General features: G+C 51.3%; 2 protein-coding genes and 1 long non-coding RNA gene across 4 annotated transcripts in view; 2 read left to right on the top strand and 1 right to left on the bottom strand.

Moving 5' to 3' along the window:
• The window catches only part of LOC125751311 (rho family-interacting cell polarization regulator 1-like), a 25,340-nt gene extending 16,260 nt beyond the window's left edge, over positions 1-9,080 (top strand). For both annotated transcript variants that reach the window (XM_049029973.1, XM_049029974.1), the window contains exons 7-19: positions 161-310; positions 406-469; positions 566-609; positions 839-964; positions 1,127-1,275; positions 2,890-3,019; positions 3,274-4,269; positions 5,213-5,343; positions 5,939-6,089; positions 6,689-6,806; positions 7,014-7,175; positions 7,464-7,622; positions 7,797-9,080. In XM_049029973.1, the coding sequence (XP_048885930.1) occupies positions 161-310; positions 406-469; positions 566-609; positions 839-964; positions 1,127-1,275; positions 2,890-3,019; positions 3,274-4,269; positions 5,213-5,343; positions 5,939-6,089; positions 6,689-6,806; positions 7,014-7,175; positions 7,464-7,622; positions 7,797-7,891 (2,475 nt within the window). In that variant the 3' untranslated portion in view covers positions 7,892-9,080. The remainder of the gene's footprint in view (positions 1-160; positions 311-405; positions 470-565; positions 610-838; positions 965-1,126; positions 1,276-2,889; positions 3,020-3,273; positions 4,270-5,212; positions 5,344-5,938; positions 6,090-6,688; positions 6,807-7,013; positions 7,176-7,463; positions 7,623-7,796) is intronic.
• On the bottom strand, positions 8,016-10,645 carry LOC125751316 (uncharacterized). The gene is made up of 3 exons (XR_007400590.1): positions 10,408-10,645; positions 8,709-8,833; positions 8,016-8,320 (listed from the first exon to the last, which is right to left on the bottom strand). It is a non-coding gene; the product is annotated as an uncharacterized LOC125751316 (long non-coding RNA).
• LOC125751313 (transcriptional repressor CTCF-like) lies at positions 9,594-16,797 on the top strand. Its single transcript, XM_049029975.1, has 12 exons — positions 9,594-9,778; positions 11,649-12,182; positions 12,500-12,800; positions 13,095-13,265; positions 13,342-13,475; positions 14,033-14,153; positions 14,654-14,803; positions 14,981-15,141; positions 15,223-15,405; positions 15,486-15,630; positions 15,703-15,891; positions 16,145-16,797. Exons 2-12 carry the CDS (start codon positions 11,658-11,660, stop codon positions 16,321-16,323), a joined length of 2,259 nt encoding a protein of 752 aa, XP_048885932.1. The 5' UTR covers positions 9,594-9,778; positions 11,649-11,657; the 3' UTR covers positions 16,324-16,797.

The following is a 16,797-nucleotide window of genomic DNA, read 5'->3' as shown; positions in this document are numbered from 1 at the left end:
GATTACGTAAAGCTCGGGGGTGTTGGTGTGCAGGGCTTTCAGGTCTTGGACTGTTTGGACTTGATGGTGTGCAAAGCCTGCTGGGATACGTATTGGAGGCCAGCTGTAGCTGTAGACGGCTGTCTTAACATGCTGCCACCACTGGGCATCTTCCATCTAGGTGGATGAGCTCTACGAGGCGTACTGCATGCAAAGACGGCTGCGTGATGGAGCCAGCAGGATGGTGAAGGCCTACACCGCCTCTCCCGGTAGCCGCGAGGCCAGGGAGAGCCTGACAGAGGCGCACAAGGGCTATCGGGAGTATACTGAGGTGAGAGCAGGGTTGACGGAGGCTGTGTAATGGCAGGCCAGTGCTGGGATTTTAGTCAGTGCATCATTTCGTCTTCTGTACCTCCCTACGAACAGAGCATGTGCATCCTGGAGAGCGAACTGGAGAGCCAGCTGGGGGAGTTTCGCATCAAAATGAAAGGTGGCCTTTGAGTGCTGACAGACAGACAGGCATACGCCCTCGCTCTGTTTGTGGCTCTGTGATAGAAAAAGCCCCGTCTCTCTCTCTCTCTCGCAGGTCTCGCTGGCTTTGCCAGGCTCTGTGCGGGAGATCAGTACGAGGTTTGTACATTGCTCTCCTTTTTCGTTCTTTCCATGTCATCCCACCTTTCCTCTGCTTTTGCCTTTCCTCTGGTCTGGAGGGAAACTCGGAACAGCCTAACGGGCTAATGCATGAGGCCCAGTGTGTTTGAGTCCCGTTAGTCAGCTTGTGCCCTGAAGTGTCCTGGCAGGAAGACGTGTGCGCCAGCCTAAGTTAGCCAACGTCTGACTGTCTTCTTCCTAAACCTAGATCTTCATGAAGTACGGACGGCAGCGCTGGAAACTCAGGGGTCGGATCGAGATTAACGGCCGGCAGGTGTGGGACAGCGAGGAGATGGTCTTCATGCCGCTCGTCACAGAGTTCCTGTCGATCAAGGTGTTTTGGCGACCGCGAGTAACCCACTGATGCCGAGTGTGGAGCGTGTCCTAGTTGTTCTGGGTGTCAGTCTAGGCAGTAGCCTGCCGACAGCCCGCAACTCTGAGTGTTAATAGAGGGATGAGGCTTTTTCTGACTGAGTTCTCCGCTGGTGTTGCCAAGGTGACAGAGCTGAAAAGCCTGGCCAATCACGTAGTGGTGGGGAGCGTGTCGTGCGAGACCAAGGACCTTTTCACGCCTCAGCCCCAGATGGTGGCCGTCGACATCAATGACCTGGGGACCGTCAAACTGAGTCTGGAGGTCACCTGGAAGTGGGTTCCCCTTCCCCAAATCTCATCTCCCCTTCTCTATGCTACAGTCTCTCTTCCTATGCTCTCTTCCCTTTAAATCAAAGTTAAATTCACTTCCAAATTCTTCATTTTCGGCCTGTGAGTGGGCGTGAAGCGTCGCTACAGGCTGTGCTTTACTACTGCCAGTTCTCAGGTTTTGTTGTATTATGGCATGTGTTGCCAAGGAGTATAGCATCAGTTGTGCTACATTAGCAAAATTTAGATGACCAGGACCTAGGTCCCATACGGCTGCATTAGATTCCATGTCTGACTTCTGCTTTAGAATACATTATCATTCCAGGAACCACGATTGATGGTAGCACGTTAGCACAAATTAGCGTGGCTTGACAGTACCTTGTTAGCTCACATTAGTGTGGCAGTACTTAATGTGGTCAGGGCACAAGTTTGATAGTACCTCATTGGCAGACGTTAACATGGCCAAGGTCCAGGTTTGATGGTAGCACGTTACCATGATTTAGCATGGTTTGATAATACCTAATAGCAGATGCTGGCATGGCTGGGGCCCAGGTTTAATGGTAGCATGTTAACATGGTTTGATAATACCTAATTATGCTTGCAGATGCTGGCGTGGCTAGGGCCCAGGTTTGATGATACTGTGATGGTGGTAATATTGTGCAGCCCTGTCTTATAATGTAGCAGACTACATGAGCTCTTTAGTTCAGTGGTCATTGTTTGCAACAGGAACTTTTTTAGGACAACACTGAATTTGAGTTGATGACTACTTTAGTCCTATTGTTTTCGATAGATTCAAAGCATTTACTAGGAGGTGTTGATTGGTTAAGGAATTGAACACTAACCTGAAAATATCAGCAAAGACAAGAGTTTTATAATTTATAATTCCTGTAATCATAATACTGGCCGGTTCTGTATCCTCAAGAGATCCATCTGTGTGACAGAATCTATTGGCACTTTTTTCCACTGGCACTCAGGAACCGTACTGCGAAGAGACACTGGTCACAGCGCGTTTTCAGCTTGCTTCGATTTTCCAGTGCTGAAGGACTGGCTCAGTAAAGGCGTTGCCGGGATTGGAGAGTGACGGTGTTGTGAAACCGAAGAGACGTTTATTTACTGTTCACATGGTGAACATTATGATTTACTATGTACTGATTTCCACTAGGATGTCTGAGAATCTTAGTGTTATGTTAGCATCAGACACTAGCGGAATTAGCATTTGCTTGTGGTAATTTGAATCACAAATCCATTCCATTCAGCCAGTTCTAACGGCTGATTCTAGTACTTTTGTAAATAGCAGATTGGAAATTTTTTTTATTTATTGAGGATGCATCACAATGTGCCATACTAGCAATAATGAATAATATATAGAATATGCCCTTTTTCCTTTAGATAATTCATGCATATCGATGCAGATCACCAGTATCTCCCTGCATTTCGACCAATCAGATGGTGCTAGTAAGCAGAGACATGTCAGCGTAGGTACGTCTCGCATAATGTCCAACGGAAAACAACCAGTACGGTTCGGTTCTTGGTGGCAGTGGAAAAGGTCCATGTGTTGATGTTGAAAATGCGCCAAAAATTGTATATGAAGAAATCTAACAGGACCTCTCTGTCTCTCAGCCCGTTTGACAAGGATGAGCAGAGTTTATCTGCGGGCACGGTTAACAAAGCTCCCACGGTCTCCAAACGCTTGGCCAGCTACAACCAGAGCCCACCCGACACCCCCTCGCTGCGTGAGCAGGTCTTCTTCGTGAGTACTCGGCTGACGCCTGGCTACCAAGACCTGTAGGCTTCTGCTGAAGCCTGTGAAGCTTGTGATCGGAGTTAGAGATGCAACTGCCTGCTATACGCCCGGGCAGCTGATTCAGCACTCTGTCCTCCCTGGTTACTCTCGCCACATTTGACCCGCGCTCCTGCCTGTGACATTTATAGGGCAGGAAAACTTACTGAATTCCTGTTGATTTTACTTTAGCCTCCCTGTTGATCTGTTTCTCCTTCCTGTAGAATATGCTACGGAGACAGGAGGAGATGGAGAACGGCACGGCCTGGTCCAATTCCTCTGAGTCTTCTGATGACTCCTCCAGTCCGCAGCCCTCGCTGGGAGCACGCCACGCCAGCAAGACTCTGGTCCAGCCCGAGCTGCGGGCCGCCCTTCCCACCATTCAAATCTCCTTCACCCCCCGTGAGTCCACCGGTGATCCTGAGGAAGAAGAGGAGGAAGAAGAGGGAGAGGAAGAGGACACCGACAGTGGTATGGTGAGAGAAGAGGAGGATTCTGGGAAGCTGGAAGTGGCCAATGGGCATGGCCGTCACTGCCGATCCTTGAGCCACATCAGTGAGAGCAGCGCCGATGAGGTGATGGCTGAGATACCAGCCGCCAGTGTTAAGAATACTGTCACCGAGACTCCGGGGTCATTGGATACCCCTGAAGTTGCAGTCTTGGAGCCACCAGCAGCTCTAGGGTTTGTGAATTCCTCGAAGGAGGAAGAGCTTTCTTTGGAAGCCAAGGCTCCATTGGGGTCTGAGAATCAGAATGAAACTTTGTCACCATTGGCAGCTGCTGAAGGACTGGAGGTGGCTGAAACGGAGACAGGGACTGTTCTGGGGGAGGCGGAGTTTGGTCTGGCTGATGTGGGGACTGTCCAGGTGGAGGCGGGGCCTAGCTTGACTGATTCAGAACCTGCCTCCTGGAAGGCTCAGTCCAGTCAAGCCACGGAGGACTTTTGCAGTGGGACCTCTGGGCCTGGAGCAGTGCTGCAAGAAGACCGCTCTGAGGTCCTAAGAGCAGCACCGCCAGCACCACGACCTGAGGATATAAGAGAAATGCCCCGCGTGCAGGAAGTCTCTGTGCTGACAGCTAGTGTGGATCCCCAACCTGTGGACAATATGGTGGAGGAGGCACTGAAAACGACTAGTGTTGCCCTGGACAACTGCTTGGGGCGGTTTCCGGAGCTGCAGGCTCTGGAGCGCGAACTGAGGCACCTGGAGGAGACTCTGACTGTGAGTAGCATCGGGTGCAGGTCTGCTTGAGACTCTACCTATCGTGACCAATCCCATTGGGTGACTCCACCTTTGCTGGGGCTCAGTTGCAGGCAGTTGACATTAGTGGTACAGCCATTTAGCAGCGGGAATAAGGTATCGCTCGGGCCTCTTAAGTCAGCCATGTTTTGTTAGGGTCATTATCAAGTGAGAAAATGATCATTTGACCAGTGAGTATGCGTAATCTCTGCACTTTCTATGCATGTTTTTAATGCTGAGCTATCATGTGACTGCCCTGTGGTATCTGACTGGTTGTTCCACATGTGGCTTTGGAGTTTTGTGGATGGGATTATGATAGCCCTAAACTAAGCGAACCCTTGTATGTTTGCAGTGAGAGGATGCCTGATGTTTCTCACTGGGCGTAATGCAGAGTACGTAGCATGAGAAATGGGCAGTAGCAGTCAAGTTAACTTCCTCTTTTCATGTTTTGCTTAAGCCACAAGCAGGTCAGCAGCCTCTGGCGTGAAAGAGCGGTTCTCCACATGGAGTTTCGCTAATTATGGCCTTTATTTAGAGGAGAATTCCACTCCACGGTCACCCTGTCCACCTTTGCACTGAATATCCAAATAGGATCACTGCACGAGGCCTGAGCACACATCACTGAGTCATTTCTCTTGATTTACAGTGGATAAGTGTGGAAGGAGGATTTTCTTTAGTTCCTTATTTCAAGTCACTGTATTCAAATCTTTTAAATGACCTATAAAAATGAAGTTGAATAGAAAAGAAGTATTTCGGCCTATGCCTGGTTCCCGATTCCAGTTTCCACATTACAGACATCTGCCAGAAAGGCCATGGTTAAATTAGCATTATTGAATATAAAGAACAGCATTCGATGGAAGTGAAGGGCCATCAGGCACAGTCAGTAATGTGTGTGTGTGTCTGTGTGTGTGTCCCACCCATGCAGGGCTACTCCTCGCGGCTCACCCTGACAGTTGAGGCTGCTCTAGGGAGCTTTGATTTCCTGGAAGATGAGGAGGATGAGGAAGGTGATGAAGGACCTCAGGAAGAGGGAGAGAGACAGAATGCTGCACACAGGTCTCCTTCCCCACTGCGCTCAGTTTCCCACACAAGTGTCTGATGGTGCTGGTGCTCTGCTTCACCTAGTGGTGAAGGAGTGCATTGCTAGAGCACATCTTGGCCCTATATGTACATTATCCATCCATCCATCCATTTTCCAAACCGCTTATCCTATTGGGTCGCGGGGGGTCCGGAGCTTATCCCGGAAGCAATGGGCACGAGGCAGGGAACAACCCAGGATGGGGGGCCAGCCCATCGCAGGGCACACTCACACACCATTCACTCACACATGCACACCTATGGGCAATTTAGCGACTCCAATTAGCCTCAGCATGTTGTTGGACTGTGGGGGGAAACCGGAGTACCCGGAGGAAACCCCATGACAACATGGGGAGAACATGCAAACTCCATACACATGTGACCCAGGCGGAGACTCGAACCGGGGTCCCAGAGGTGTGAGGCAACAGTGCTAACCACTGCACCACCATGCCGCCCTATCATGTATAATTAATTATGTTATAAATCGTTTACTTGTTCGCTGAATGTTCTTGTTGCCTCGTGGTCATAGCAGTAATTTGCTGCTAACTCACTTTCTTTTTGCGACTCTGTGTAGTGAGATTCCTGATTCCCCCTGTGAGCTACTGGAGATGGAGGGGTGTGAAGAGCAGAGTTGTGGAAATTTTGCTGAACCCTTGACCACAGGCTGCCAAGCTCTAGACTGTGCTCTAGTGGTTCAGTTGAAGAATTGCAGCTCCCTGCTTCAGGTAAGGGCAAAGTTAAAGGAAATGGACACCCTACACCAAAAACTCTCAACCCATGGGTTACGACCCAAAGTTGAGTTTTGAAATGGTCATGAGGCTGAGCTGGAACTTTTAAAACCAGCAAGCTCCTATGCTGACCCATGATCAGATTTCCCAGCCCAATCATAGTTAACCTATATAAACAGGTCTGCAAACAGGTCTGCAAATGTACAGTGCACAACTTGTGAACACTCAACTAATCCAAATAGCCAAACCACAGATACTTAATGTAAAATTCACTGGCACATCCAATCAGATTTGTGCAACAGGCATTGATTGGCATAAATTGCCGATTGCACTGCATGCGTTAATTAAAACCTATACTTGATATAAGGTCGCGACTGAGCTGGCATGGTAAAGACTGGGTCGCGGTGCAAAAAAAGTTGAGAACCACTGCTCTACTCTGTGTTCATGGGTCTCTGAGTCCCAGTGCTGAGAGCTGGGCGCAATGGCTGTGACGTGGTCCTGTTGTAGTACTCCCTGCTGTGCTTCAGACCTGGAGCTGGTCAGTGATCACACAGGAGAAAGTATTGACCTGCAGGTCTGTCCTGCTCTCCTTGCAGAGGCTGGCTGCCTCTGAGCCCTGTCGCTCTGGAGAGGTGTCCAGCTTGGAATGCCTGTCCAGGGAGGTGCGAGCCCTGGAGCTCCTCTGTGTCTCCTGTGAGGACCCATCCACCCAGGGTGAGTTGGCCTTGGAGGCCCTGACTAGCAGTCAGATGACTACCCTTCTCTTTTACGTACCTGCAGTCTTTTACTGTTACCGAAATCCTTAGCTGCAGTTCACCAAAGTAAATGCACCACAGTGGAAAGCAGCTTTTAACCACTACACTGCCTGCCTGCTGTTCATAATAATTATCACGCCCCCCCCCCCCCATATTTTTGGGTTAGTGTTGCCCCATTTGGAGCAGTGCCAGGGTGCAGCATCATTATGGAAACGGTGTACAGACCACCCCAACTTGTACAGAGCCTCTTCTAAGAGCTTCTTCAGTGCACTGGTAGAAACCAGCGAGGTCCAGCTTCCCGATGGAGCCCCTGGCTCACCCAGCAAAGGTACCATCTGCTCGTGTGCCTTGCCCTGGTTGGGTGGGGGGGGGGTTTGGTCACACGGGCCAAACAGCGTGTGTGGTTTGGTCCACACAGCGAGGACCTTTTGGCACAGACCCAGGGTACAGTGCCACTCATTAAAACTGACTGTGTGGTCATATGACCTCGCGGTCATAGCAATAGCATGTGTATCACTGGACTGAGGAAGTGGAGCTGTTTGTTTCGGGGGTGTCGCTGGGATATTATGAAGCTATATTCAGCCTGGCTGACTAGGCCCCTCCATCCCATCTGTAGCTATAGTCAAGTTGGCAGAGCAGATCCTGGGACACCACCTACCCAAGGAAGAGGGACAAGCTACTCGAGACCTGCTAACGGTGTTTCAGTTCTGCAGCTACCTGGAGAAGCAAGGTGTGACCTCTCTGGACATGCACATCTCTGAACTGGCTAAGGAGGGTGAGTGTGGGTGATGCTCTGGGTGTTTTGGGGACTACTGAGTGTCAACCAGCAGATGGGGTAGTGGTGAAGATGGGACGTTTTACTGGAACTACTGGCTTTGGAAGTGTGAGAGTGTGAGACTGAGCTGTGACGTTCTGGTATGCTCATGACCAAATGCATCCATCTGTCCAGGTGAGGAGACCAAACAGGCACACCAGCACAAGGAGTCAACGGATGCTGGAGCAGGCCTCATCGCCCCTGGCAACATAACCAGTATTGCCTTCTAGCGCCTTGGAAACGCCTTCTTAATATTGCCCAATAGCACCAAGGAGAACACCCCCCTCTCTCAGAACGCACTTACCTTCCACCCCTGTAACAAAAGACACACAAGCACACATACTGAGATGCCAAAAAACTCACAAACTTTAAAAAATACAGTTAAATAAAAGAAATACAAAAACTCAGTACAGATTACCTAATACGCAAAACAAATGTGTCATGGTGACATCAGACAAGTCCTGAAAAGTATTTAAAACACTGAAGGTAGAAATATCGATAAATGAAAGTGTAATGGAGGGTCCTGTCTTCCTGAAGAGGCACGTAGGGAGAATGCTTCTACCCCCGCCAGTTCGTCACTGCAGAGGCGGCTGGGGACACAGAGCAGACTGTACCGGACGTGATTATGTGGGCTGGCTGTGTGCACATTGACCTCCCACCTGGAGGCAAAAGGGATGGGGTATGGGTTGAGCATCCTTGCGGGGATGTTCCACTAGAGGTCTGAGGAATTTCCGTCTGATCTACAGTCACTGGGCCTAAAGGAAGGTTTCGTGGAGAAATGTGCCATAACTCAGCAGTATCTTAGTGTTTGCTTTTTAAAGTGTTTTTTCTTTAAATGGACATACATTTTTCTGTGTCATAACTGAATATCAATGCTTTTAAATCCATCAGCGAAAGTGATGGAGAAACACGCATATATGGCTTTCATGCACCATCTCAGGCTTAAACCAGTGTTCATTTAATTGTTTCTGCTGTGTTGACCATTCCTTTGCTTATCTGAACGTCTGAAAGCAGTGCAGCTTGTTATGGTAACTGGCGGACTGTTACCTTGAAAATCACTGGATCAGTTGCAGGCTCGCCTGGGGTGTGATGATCTGATGCTCACTGTCCTGAGTCAGACAGGTTTCAGAACCAAACTCGGAAGGATCCTCTAGTAGCTGTTCTTTGGGACACTAAAATCAAGGGCAATGGAATTGATAAGTGCCTAAGTTACTGTGGAAGTTATTTGATGAAAAGAAAGAACTGCTATAGACTAAAAAAAAAACTGAGAATTGCAGTGAAAGCAGAAAAACTGAATATAATTTTTTCCCTTTAAAAATTGCAGTATGAAATTATGTAGAGTGTTTTGTTTTTCTATGAATTGTATATAGTTGACATAAATATTGCCCAACAAAATATAAATAAAATGACTTAAAACTACTTGGTTTTCTTTATTTATAGAATGTGTGGGATGTCGAAGATTTTGTTAGACACGTTATCATAGTTGCGACTGCTTGTCATTATCTATACCATTTGCCCGTTACCTTCCTTGTAAAGCTGCTTTGAACAGATTGTAATGGAAGGTGTTTCGGTGTCTAGATTTTTTTAGATAAGGATCTAAGTTCTTCAATCGGTTCAGGTGCATTTTGAGTTTTCAAATATAACTCATTTAAATGCAACGGAACATGGAGTGACATTGACATTTTCCTTTAGAAGGTTAATAAATGTTTCATGTATTATGACAAGTTAATTATAAATTTATTGACCATATGTTTATAAATTTAAAAGACGATATACTGTTTAAGACTAAATGACAGCCTGGCCGCAGGCGCGGTACCAAACTCGCAGACGGTCGTTGGTCGCCACCGCAGCATCTCGCCGCTCGAATTCAAAATGGGCGCCTAAAACCACGGCCCCTCGCGCCGGCCCCTCCCCTCGAGATGGGCGACCCTGTCCGCGCACGCGCACCGCCTGGCCCGGGACCGCCATTTTGTGCGGAGCCCGACTCTGCGAAAGCGAGAGAGGATTAAAACCACCGCCGAGGAAGGGCGCCTTGTCGCACCGTCGTCGAAACGCAGCAGGGTGCAGACTCCAGACTTTCGTCTGAATCCGAGTGCAGAACAAACTGACACGGAGAGGTAAAAGAGCGCAGCTTCTCAGGAATGGGGGGGTTTTGCAGGAGCTTTGTTCGGCCTCTAGGTGTCACGATGGGGCTCGCGGTTCCGGTGGCTCGCGGGGGGTGTTTGTCTCCCTCTATCGTTGTCGAAAATGTAGCAAAAACACTTATAACGCAGAAGTTCGACGAAATGTTCGGGTATTTAGCGACCGTGGGGCGCCGCGGATGGCGGCCTTATTCTAGGCGGGCGGCGGCCGTATCGTGCTTCCTGCTCCCGGGTCGGGGCCAGGCCAGGCCTCCATTTTCTGCTCTCTTTGTTTCCTCTTTAAAGAGAAACCAGGGGGCTTGCTGGAACGCGCCGATACTCAGACACTTTCCCGGGTCCACGTCCCACAGTGCGAAGTCGACCTGACCGGATGCGTTCCTCGGTTGGAGCTCTCGTCGGACTTAGACTCGTTTGGTCGCGATCCTGGTTCGGTTCGGCCTGGTCGGGTTTTAGTTTAGTTTCCGGAAAAGATCCAGATCCAGGACCCCGGTCATGTCTCCCACACGGATCCCGTTTAACTTAACGGAGGACTTCGTGATCGTACGACGCGGTTTATTACGGTTCAGATCTACTCGGGGTTGATTCGCAGCCCGATGAGCACTTACACATCCCAGGGACGGTGCTGCAGCCTGGGCAGTTCGGCATGTGTCCAGAGGAAGGGGACCATTTGGGGATCAGGCAGATTTTTCTGTAAATTGATATTGAACGAAATAAATATGTGAATTTGCGAGTCTGTCTTGGTTCAGACGAACCGTAGTAAATCCCCTACAGTCTGCGTCCCCTGATATCGTTGCCCAAACGAGGTGTGCATCCGTGACCTGGCTTTTGGTGTGTGTGTGTGTGACATATTAGCGTCATTGTGACACTCAGCAGAAAGTGTGTGATTCCCTTAGGCACAGCTGTTCCTTGCCTCCAGGTACATGCTCTGTTCATTGGGCTTGAGCCAGTGCTCCGCAGAAATGAGCCGTTTCCTGTTGATGTCAGTTACCATGCAGGAAGGCAGGGCCTGCTGCGGTGACAGAAAGACAGAGTGTACGATTGCACCAACTGAAAACGTAGTTCTATACTGAACAGGTGTAGTTTTATCTAACGGCAGCCAGAAGTAGTTGACCCATCAGTTGTGGTTTCTGAATGAGGTTTTTTTTTTTGCCTGTTCGTGAAAGCAAACGTGTCATTTTGCACTACACTTGTCCCGTGAATATTCAGTCTGCTTCTGCTAATTCCTTAGCTGAGAAATCTCCCCATAATGTTTCTGCCCTTTGACTTAGGAGATACTTTCAATTTTACTAATATATCTAAACCAGAGGCGTCAAACTCCAGTCGTGGAGGGCGGGAGCCCTGCACATTTTTGGGTTTTCCTTCGTTTGACACACCTAGTTCAACCCCTTGTGCTAATCACCACACAGCTCTTGAGCTGAACCATTTGCAGTGGAGCAGGGAAAGAACTGTGCTACACATGGCTCCGGCCCCCCAGGACTGCAGTTTGACACCCCTGATTTAAATTGTCCAGACTGTCCTGGGAATCGGCTCAATGGCTGCAACAGCAGCAGCTCGAATCAGCTTCACATATTGTTTATAAAACTGTGCACACACCAAAGAGGGAGTGGTCAAACTCTGATTTCCAGGGACACCTTAATTTAGATCAGCTTCACCTTTTAGAGTGGGGCTCTGTGGTGTTCATTTTGGTTTCTGTTCAAACCAGCATCATCCTGTGGTTCTTAGTCACGTAATGATATTTCGGATGGCAAACTGAGTGATACCAGACGAGAGGCTGATCCAGGAGCATCTTTAGACTGGGTAGACTGACCCAAGGATTGCTGGAACGTGACTGCATTTTCTCCTCCAGATTGCTTCCATGGAAGGTAACCCAGCCGGCGGTGTCACAGACGCCTGTGGCGATGCCTTTAAGGCCAAGGACTGCAAGACCTACCAGCGGCGCCGGGAAGGAGATGAGGGCGAGGGGCTGGGGGCAGAACTTCTGCAAGGTGTAGCCCAGCAGGTGGGCGTGGTGGGTGTGAACACTGGCATGGAGATGATGGTGGTGGATTCCCTGGTGGACCAAGCACTGCTGCAAGTGAAGCCGCCCGAGGGCATGGAGGTGGGAGTGGCCCACTCTCAGGTGGGCGTCGCAATGCCTGCCTCAGCAACAGTGGACGACACGCAGATCATCACCCTGCAGGTGGTCAATATGGAGGAGCAAGCAGGCATGGGCCTAGGCGGGCTGCAACTGGTGCAGGTACCGGTTGGCACGGTGCCTGTGGCTGGTGCCGCTGGCGTGGTGGATGAGCTGCAGGGCACCTATGTGGGCACTGCTGACACCATGGCCAAGGATGGAGAGCCTGTCATATGCCACACACTGCCTCTGCCGGAAGGATTCCAGGTTAGGCCCTGCAGTGCTCTCAGCCGCATCCCATAGGGGTTTTCCTCATCATGCACTGCAATTTTGTTTCTTGTACTATAAATTCACACTGATGTCCCCTCACACAGTGCTGTCTCAGTAAGTGGCACTGTTATTTGTGTCAAGCTCTTTGGAGCAACAGTTTTTGGGAATACAAATAAATTTAACTTAGTCCTTTAGAAATTCATGGTAGGAGTTTGAGGACACTAAATGGAGTGACTAGCTTGTAAAATGACTACTCCCTCGCCAGATCTGACCGGACAGCCGACCCTGTTCACTGACTTAGTAATCCATAACAGGTGGTGAAGGTTGGTGCCAATGGGGAGGTGGAGACAGTGGAGCAGGACGAGCTGCAACCTCCAGATGAGCCAGAGCCGGTGGAGATGCAAAACGAGGACCCTGACTATCAGCCGCCGACCAGGAAACTGAAGAAGATCAAGAAGAGCAGGCTGCGGTACAACACGGAGGAGGGCCGCGACATGGACGTGTCAGTTTACGACTTCGAGGAGGAGCAGCAGGAGGGCATGCTGTCGGAGGTTAACGCTGAGAAGGTGGTGGGCAACATGAAGCCCCCCAAGCCCACCAAGATCAAGAAGAAAGGTAAGACTATTCTCTCTGAGCCCTGGTCACATGAATGTTTGACGACTGTGTGATGGCCCTTCTCACGCTGATGACCTTTAAACACACGGTTTAATGTGTAGGTTTCACAATAGCATGATGGCAGGCTTTGGTCCTGCATGGCTGCCCTCCTGGCCACATGGTCCTTTCAATGCCACGCCGCTCATTCAGACCTCATCTGAAGTTGGCTTGTCTTTTGTGTGGCGAAACTTGTCCTACTGCACCAGTCATATTCCATTTCTGACCTGTGTCGTCTCCCGTCACGGAAACATTCAGGTGTAAAGAAGACCTTCCAGTGTGAGCTCTGCAGCTACACATGTCCACGGCGCTCCAACCTAGACCGCCACATGAAGAGTCACACTGATGAGAGACCCCACAAGTGTCACCTGTGTGGCCGAGCTTTCAGGACCGTCACCCTGCTCAGGAACCACCTGAACACTCACACAGGTGCGTGTTGCTTCCTGACTGCCCATGTCTGCATGTGGCCACCCCCTGACCTTTATCCCCCCATAATTGTCCACAGGCACACGGCCCCACAAGTGCGCAGACTGTGACATGGCCTTCGTCACCAGCGGAGAGCTGGTTCGACACCGTCGTTATAAGCATACCCACGAGAAGCCTTTCAAGTGCTCCATGTGTGACTACTCCAGTGTGGAGGTATGTTCTGCCAAGCTGGGTCGCTTCTGTTTAAGCCAGAAGCCCCCACATTTAGCTGGGCGGCTGCTTTTTAAATGTGGGGCCAGGGTGCTTCTGGCTAAACATAGAGGCTCTGTTCCAGAGTCCAACTTCTGGTTAAATGTGGGAGTTCTGGCTCTGCTGGTTTGCTTCTGGTTTAACGTGGGGATCCAGGCTCAGCCAGGCTGCTCTTGGTTAAACATTCTAGCTAAGCAGAGGCTCTGGCTCAGGCAGGCTACTTCTCGTTTAATATGGGGCTTGGCTTGGCTGGGCCACTTCTGGTTAAACGTGGGTGTTCTGGCTCTGCTTGTTCGCTTGTAGTTAAATGAGGGGGAAGGTGGGTACTTGTCTGCAGGCACTGGAACATAATGGCAGTTGTATTTTGAAAAGAAAGAAAAAGCCGCCAACAGGCATGCGTTTCGTCAGCAATGAGAACGGATGTAGCTGGTGTTTTTCGGGGGGAGCCACCCCTTCCTGCCTAAGTGGGTTACGGGTCTGTTACCCGTTACGTTGCCTAACCGCAACTCTCCCCCCACCAGGTGAGCAAGCTGAAGCGCCACATCCGCTCGCACACGGGGGAGCGACCTTTCCAGTGTAGCCTGTGCAGCTACGCTAGCAGGGACACCTACAAGCTGAAGAGGCACATGAGGACGCACTCGGGTGAGCGCAAGGAAGCGGGGTGCCCCTGGACTGCGAGTGGGAGGAAGTGCGAGAGTCAGGCTGGTCTGGCCTCGGGGATGGCCTAGAGCGAGGGGGTGAATCCTCCAACAGGCTGGGCCTGCACATGGTGGCATGTTTTACTGGCCACTTCAGAAAGGTGTTCCTAAAAATGAAGTTTATTCACACTATGGGGGGGAGTTAGTCTTGGCATCTTGGTTGGAGTGACATAACCAGAGAACGGAGAAGCATCTCACAGAAAAAGATCAACTTATAATGCTCAGATGCAAAAAAATTTTTTTTATTGGCTGTTTTACTCAGACACTCTCACAGTCTGGCGCTCAGGCAGTGTGATATCGAAAGCTGACAGAGCAGAGGGTTGAGGGAAAGGGGTAACCACGACAGCTCTGCCGTCAGGGACCTTGGCCTTCCATGGAGTAGCTGCAGGGTTCGTGTCGGAGATGTCTTTGTGCCACTAAGCCCGAGTCTGTCCCGAACTCCAGGAGAGAAACCATATGAGTGCTACATCTGCCACGCCCGCTTTACGCAGAGCGGCACCATGAAGATGCACATCCTGCAGAAGCACACGGAGAACGTGGCCAAGTTCCACTGCCCCCACTGCGACACCGTCATCGCCCGCAAGAGTGACCTAGGTGAGCCTTTCATCTTAGTGAGTGATGAGTACAACTGCAGCAGGTCGGGTGACGTCCCGTCCGCTGACTCGAAGAGGCCACCTGATACGGCCTTACTGGGGTAAGGGAGGGATACCGGCGCGTCCGGCAGGACCGTGATGTAGTGTCTGTGTCCCTCCCTCCCTCCCTCGTGTCCAGGCGTGCATCTGAGGAAGCAGCACTCGTACATCGAGAGCGGCAGGAAGTGCCGCTACTGCGACGCGGTTTTCCACGAGCGCTACGCCCTCATCCAGCACCAGAAGTCCCACAAGAACGAGAAGCGCTTCAAGTGTGACCAGTGCGAGTACGCCTGTCGGCAGGTGGGCATGCGTTGGTGCTGGGGGGGGGGGTAAGGAGGTGCAGGGCCGCAGGTCCGTGCTTCACACTGGTCTCTGTGACAGGAGCGGCACATGGTGATGCACAAGCGGACGCATACCGGCGAAAAGCCTTATGCCTGCAGCCAGTGCGAGAAGACCTTCAGGCAGAAGCAGCTGCTCGATATGCACTTCCGCCGATACCACGACCCCAGCTTCGTGCCCACATCGTTCATGTGCTCCAAGTGCGACAAGGCCTTCACTCGCAGGGTAGGTGTGTCGTCGTCCCCCCTCAAGGGTGAGCCCTGTGTGTTTGGATTGACCGACCACCATCACTACCCCCTCCACAGAACACTATGATCAGACACACTGAGAACTGCACTGGAGTCGACTCGGCTGATGCAGAGAACGGTGCCCCCCCAAGAAGGGGCCGAGGGGGCAGGAAGAAGAAGATGCGTAGCAGGAGGGATGACGACGACGACGACGACGACAGTGGTAAGTTCCGAAACCTCGCAAGGACACTGTCCCACTGCAGGCAGCATTCTCATGTTGGCTGTCCTTCTGCAGAAGATCACGCAGAGGCGGAGCTGGATGACATCGATGAGGATGACGACGGCCTGCTGCCTGACGTGGACATGGACATGGAGATGGAACAGGCCCCACCCACCATCCCCATCCCGGCCCCTGTGACCCCGCCTGTTAAGAGGAAACGTGGTCGACCACCAGGCAGGACCAATCAGCCCAAACCCACCCCAAGTAAGTCACTTCACTCTTCTGACCACAAGGGGGCTACCTTTAGTGGTACTTCAGGTATGTAGAGTCATTATGCTGTGAGATGAAGCAGGTGGCAATGTAATGCTGAGGGGGAACCCGGGTCTTACTCAGGTCTTGGATCGATCGGAAATCATTTGACCTGAACTTGCATCAGCCTCTGAATGGCAGCTTGCCGGCCATGTGAAGGCACCTTACTGCTCCAATGCTGACATGTCTGTCTGTTCCTCATCCTCAGAGGCGGCCATCGTCCAGGTGGAGGACCAGAACACGGTGAAGGAGAGAGATCCTGATCGGGCCAGCACGGGGGCGACCGCTGTGGAGGTGGACGCCGGAGCCGTGCACATGAGTGCCGTGGAGGCTGCGCCCAACGGGGACCTGACCCCCGAGATGATCCTGAGCATGATGGACCGGTGACGGGAATCCAGTGTGGCGCGCTGAAGCTCCACGGCCAGCCCACGCCCCCCCTCAGCCCCCTACTCTCCCCTCACCATACTTGGTTTTGTGATTTTTACCCAGGCTGGGCCTTTTAAACGCCTGAGAAGAATAGTGACCGTCTAATTTCTCTACAGAATCAGCGTTTCCAGGAACCTTTCGTAGTCTTCGCTAACCCGTCCCATCTTCGCTTTTCGCCGTGTGTGTGGGGCCAGAAGGGCAAGGCTGACTTCCCTTCAGGCTCCAGCCGCCTGCCCCTCGCTGTTGACACCTCCCATCACGCCTGGGGTTCACTCGCTTTCTTTTTCGCCGCTCTGTCTTCCTGTCATCTTATTCAGCGTGCCCCCTGCCACGCCCCTGCACGCTCTCGAATCTGGGGGGCTCCTGCAGTTTCCCGCCACACTGTTGGCAGTGGTGGCTCTGTGGTGGTGGGTGAGACAGTGGGGGGGGGGGGGG

This window comes from Brienomyrus brachyistius, chromosome 11, assembly GCF_023856365.1.
Source record: "Brienomyrus brachyistius isolate T26 chromosome 11, BBRACH_0.4, whole genome shotgun sequence".
NCBI classification, from domain to species: Eukaryota; Metazoa; Chordata; class Actinopteri; order Osteoglossiformes; family Mormyridae; genus Brienomyrus; species Brienomyrus brachyistius.
This window is presented reverse-complemented; position numbering and strand designations above follow the sequence as displayed.

Excerpts from the sequence above, each read along its gene's own strand:
- LOC125751313 (XM_049029975.1), top strand. The coding sequence starts at position 11,658 with ATGGAAGGTAACCCAGCCGGCGGTGTCACAGACGCCTGTGGCGATGCC. Across the intron at positions 12,801-13,094 it reads CACCAAGATCAAGAAGAAAG|GTGTAAAGAAGACCTTCCAG; the intron begins GTAAGACTATTC and ends GGAAACATTCAG. Across the intron at positions 15,406-15,485 it reads ACAAGGCCTTCACTCGCAGG|AACACTATGATCAGACACAC; the intron begins GTAGGTGTGTCG and ends CCCCCTCCACAG.